The sequence below is a fragment of the Pinus tabuliformis genome, chromosome 8, assembly GCF_031772625.1.
Source record: "Pinus tabuliformis cultivar Carrire ecotype Pingquan chromosome 8, CPIR1, whole genome shotgun sequence".
Classification (NCBI taxonomy): domain Eukaryota; kingdom Viridiplantae; phylum Streptophyta; class Pinopsida; order Pinales; family Pinaceae; genus Pinus; species Pinus tabuliformis.
The window spans coordinates 1,733,781,161-1,733,786,076 of NC_142294.1; the positions used below are offsets into that span (position 1 = coordinate 1,733,781,161).

The 4,916-nt window shown below is 31.9% G+C and overlaps 1 protein-coding gene across 2 annotated transcripts; it reads left to right on the forward strand.

Annotated features, from left to right (window-relative positions):
• Window positions 1-3,007: 3,007 nt before the first annotated feature.
• Window positions 3,008-4,664, forward strand: LOC149243016 (uncharacterized). 2 transcript variants are annotated; one of them, XM_089367744.1, is made up of 5 exons: window positions 3,008-3,258; window positions 3,349-3,452; window positions 3,540-3,645; window positions 3,717-3,778; window positions 4,384-4,664. In XM_089367744.1, exons 1-5 carry the CDS (start codon window positions 3,183-3,185, stop codon window positions 4,411-4,413), a joined length of 378 nt encoding a protein of 125 aa, XP_089223870.1. In that variant the 5' UTR covers window positions 3,008-3,182; the 3' UTR covers window positions 4,414-4,664. The 2 variants fall into 2 exon arrangements, with proteins under 2 accessions (XP_089223870.1, XP_089223871.1); XM_089367745.1 differs by having other exon boundaries at window positions 3,013-3,258; window positions 3,717-3,772.
• The last annotated feature ends 252 nt before the right edge of the window (window positions 4,665-4,916 follow it).

Genomic DNA, 4,916 nt, shown 5'->3' on the forward strand with positions numbered 1-4,916 from the left:
AAAGATAGCAGAATAGTTGACACCAACATAGCTCAACCCCAAATGCACGAAACATGAAACCATTGATCAAATCGTAGACACAGATGTTAAGGGCACTTTCTAATAGAGGATCCAACTTGATCAGGTTGTCAAAGCATGGAAACTCCTACACCAAGGCAAGTGGCTCACCCACTACCAAGTTCAACAAATTGTTTTCCATCTGATGGAGGCATTCAACACAATGCATACTATTTCTTCCTAAGGGGGAGGACTAATCTAGGTGGATATTTGTGGTCACCCACCTATTCCACTGGTTCAAAGCACAATTCTCCATCTTGACAGTTTATTTTATAGTTTTTTGGGTCTTGAACTTTCGATGCTATTTTGAGGCCCTAAATAATGTTTTTTTGACATGGAAAGGACCCAGGTGATAGTTATAGGCTCTGGCCTAAGCCTAGCTAGAATGTGTACTTCTTGGCTAGACCTTTCCAAAGGGTTATCGAACACACCAAACAAAGATCGTATGCAAAAGTTACTACCCCTGAAGTTGGCATACCAACTAACCCCACCGGGGCTTTAATGTTTCATCTCTTAGGTTATGTTTTTGGATATTTATGGTTTATGCATTTCTTATTTATGTTAAAAAGGGCCTTTCGACCTCGTCATAATATGCTCTGGAAAATGCATGTAGCCATCACATCTCTTCTTAGAGATAAGTCACCGCCATTCAAGTGATTTTGTTTCATTATGCATTTTTTACAATTTCAATACAGTTCATTTATTAATAGAAGTCAAGTTTTATTATATCTCTATATTTTTGTTATAAATCTATATTTCATTTCATTCCCTTCGTAAGTGTGGATCAACACTGTTGTTTAGAAAAATGACTAAGTATAAAATTTGGGGGAAGGACAAACAATGCATGATGGTGATGATGTTATATGAAATAAATCAATAATGTGTTGCTTACATTTATATGCGATAGTGCAAGGTGAAGTTGGCCATGTTAGTGTTGGTTGGATAGTGAACTAGGTGGTGGCTTGTGCCATGTAAGCAATGGCCATTAGATTCATAAGCCTTTTTTTAATTTATTTTTATTCTCTTTCTAACATTTGGGTATATAATTGCCTTAATATATAGATATTGAACATTTCCTTCTAGTGAAATTTGAGTTGAAGTCTTAGTACATACAAGTGATTAGATGGAGTGAGCGTTTATTGAGTTGATTTTGTTTTTGTCCCAAAATTACAAAAGAAAACAATTTGAGCATAAGCAACTAGTATATTTTAATGAAATCATTTTCAAGAATTAAAGGAGATCATATATTACATAATTGAACTAACTAGCATAAGTTGAAAGTGCACATTCTTAATAAGGATACTACATCTATGGACAACCCCATTTGTATAAGTACGATGGTATGTTAAGAGTTATATGTTGCCTTATACCATATCTCACAACCAATGTGGGTTAGTATACTTGAGGGGGGAAGATTTTGAAGTCATGAAAACAATTAGGAAATGGCATGTAACTATTTATTTTCATGATTTCTAACATTGCATAAAAAAGTTTAAAATTTCTAGAATTGGCTACTAGGGGAAATAACAAAATTTTAAAATTGTATAGTGAATATCAACTATAAATTGAAAGACTTATGTTTGTTCATATTTTTGGTTAGTCCTTTTATACTTTTATGGAACTTATAATGTAAACTATTTTTTCTTTCCCAAGAAAATCTCATTGATTCCCCTTATTGTATGGGAGCTAAAAAACCAAATAAAATCTATCTTGAAACAAATTGTTTCCCCTTAGACAACTCACTAGGTTTGACAATGGTCTTATTCAACATAACTAAATAATTAAATAATTCTAGCCTTATATATATTATATACATATATATTTTGTAATAAGACAATTATTTATATTTTACTAATTATATATAACAATAATTTTGTTAATTTTTAAATCTAAGTTTATTTTCTTAAAATCTTAAGATCACTTTTGACTATATATTTATTTCTACATAATTAAAGTTGTTTTTATAAATGTATTTATTAATCTTAAATAAAAAATTTTAAAACATGATATTCCCGCCCCATATAATGATGATTTGGTTATATATACAAATTCTCTATTTAATGTTATAAAAATATAATTTATTGTCTTAAATATTTAATGGTATACCTCTTTTCAATGTTTAATATTCTAAATATATATTTTATTCTCTGAAATATCTAATGATATATATGTTTTCAATATTTAATATATATTTTATTCTCTTAAATATTTAATGATATCAATCTATATTTTATTATACATAAGCATTTTTAATGTCAGCCTTTAAATTCTTTTTGTATGCATTTCTCACACTATCTTCATAAAAATCTTACTTTTTATCTACATTCTTCATTCTTTAGGTACATTTGTTTCTCAATAAATGCACCATTTGAAGAGACAGCTTTCACTTCAACACTCAGACTTTTTAGAAAAGAAAATTGAAAATGTACACTTTCCCCTGCATTATTCACCCACAGGATTGACAAAAATATATTTAAAAATGAAATGAGAAGTTGGACACAGATATGGCTTTAGTTTGTTCACATCGACAGAGGTCAGTAGAAAATACAGGGTCACTGGCAGGTGGAAGAGAATCTTCTGGTCTCCCTTGATGTGAAATGGAATGAAAGCATCTAATGTTCATGCAATGGCTTTTACGTGAAACCCATTCACTCATCTTATCAACAAGGGCCCAGCATGGGTTGTTAGTTGTGACTGGATGGCATTAATGGCAGACAATGGACCCACTGCACATTCCTACTGTCCTCACTCCAATTTAGCTGTCCAACTCCTCTGCTACATAATAATGATAATATAATACATTACATGATCATTGTCTGCATTTTTGGGACCTTAGATGGAATTGGGTAGACTAAAAATCTTTAGATTATAATTTTGTAAGATAATAAACCTACAAATGCACATTATCCACAGGAAATTGTATTAGGTCATCTTCCAACAAGAAGGTTTGGGCAGTGGAGTGTGGCTATATAAGTAGAAGCAGGTGCAACTCAGTTCAATGAAGGCTAATAGCAGAATTATTAAAATATCTTTGAATTCTGCAATAGTCCGTAGCAATAACTGACCAGCTATCATAAAAGCTTAGCTTTCTCTTTGGTCTGGACTTTTTCCTTGGAGATTGCAAAATGGAAACTGGAAACATGTTATTGACACGATTTCTAGTTGTTCTCCTCATTTTCTCAATCTCCACAACCTTGAAAGGTTGAGTGATGAAATCAAGTTTCTATGCTGAATTGATGGTACTTAGGGTTTCTGCAATCTAATTAGGGTTTTTGTGCTGCTGCTGTTCAGAGCCAGGCGTTCATGGATTGAGATTGGGACAACAGACTGGCGTTCATGCATTGGGGTTGAGACCACAGACGCCAAAGTTGCAGACAAGTGGTCGTTCGCAGGAGGTGGGTGACTTCTGTGTGTAATTTCAAGTTAGTTAGTGAAGCGCTAATCGCAATATACTGATAAAAATACGTGGTGGGTTGATTCAGTTGAATATTGATGGTGGGGTATTTAGCAGCAGTGAAATATATGGGATAGATTATGAAGGCCCACGAACTCATCACACCTCTTCTCCCCATCCCTATCCTAAAAAAGGTACTGTTTTTATTACACGTATGACAAACTCTGCTAGCTTTCTTCTGCTAACATTAATTGTCTGCAAACAGGTTTCGGGTCTTCAGAGCGGGGTGTCAACACAAAAGAGCAGGGTGTCAACACAAAAGTGAGGGTTAGTGTTTTTAGATAGAGAGGAGGGTTAGTTTTTTTAGATAGAAAAGAGCAAAGTCAATTTTTTAAATTTAAACTAAGACTAAATCAAATAATTGATTTTGATTTTATCAATCAAATTTCTCAATATTCTAAAATCTACTATTTATTTACGCTCAAAATCTAAATTCTTAAATTTTGTGAAATTCTATTTATACTCGAGTCTTTAAATTCTCATGTTTTTTATCACATGGCATTGATGCTCAGTCTTTAAATTTTCATGTTTTGTGAAACTCTATTTATACACTCAAATCTTTAAAGGCTCATGTTTTTTTACATGGCATTGATGCTCAATTATTAACTTCACTTATTCTAAAATCTACTATTTATTTACACTCAAAAGTCTTTAAATTCTCAGGTTTTGTGAAACTCTATTTACACTCAAGTCTTTAAATTCTCATGTCCTTTTTTTCCTTTTTTTCACATGGCATTGATGCTCAGTCTTTAAATTCTCATGTTTTGTGAAACTCTATTTATACACACATCTTTAAATTCTCATGTTTTTTTACATGGCATTGATGTTCAATTATAAACTTTACTTATCACTGTTCTTTCTCATTGTTGCAGACATACCTTGGAAATTCTGGCCATGGCTAATTCTGTTTCTCAAATCACTATAACTCCCGCTGGGTATGACAGGAGGCAACAGATCTAGATCCTTGAATGTAATAAATCTGCGCCAACGATGAATGTAATAGGTCATAACAACAGATTCCGATTTTTGTAACTGTATTTCATTTAGAGTGGCTTTACTTGTATTTCTGCTTCAAGATATGGTGTAAAATGGATGTAAGTAAATTTGAATTTAGAAACAAATTATTATTATTATAAAATATCGACCTTTAACTCTCCCACGGTATTAAATGTCGTTTCTATAATTAATATATATTTAAACTTTTGAGTTTATTGAGAACTATTCAGGTTTGTGTGACAAATCTCATTCCAATACCTTATATTTATTTTGAAATGTTTTGAATTGATGTGTGTGAGAAATCTCATTCCAATATATTATATTTATTTTGAAATGTTTTGAACGGATGTTTATTGGGTTTTCCTCATTATTTATGATAGTTGCATATCACATACATGCATTATTTACT

What these genes read in the sequence shown, in the direction of transcription:
- LOC149243016 (XM_089367744.1), top strand. Translation starts at nt 3,183, where the DNA reads ATGGAAACTGGAAACATGTTATTGACACGATTTCTAGTTGTTCTCCTC. An exon ending in AATCTCCACAACCTTGAAAG is followed by an intron (nt 3,259 to 3,348) that starts GTTGAGTGATGA and finishes GCTGCTGTTCAG; the next exon opens with AGCCAGGCGTTCATGGATTG. An exon ending in CCATCCCTATCCTAAAAAAG is followed by an intron (nt 3,646 to 3,716) that starts GTACTGTTTTTA and finishes GTCTGCAAACAG; the next exon opens with GTTTCGGGTCTTCAGAGCGG.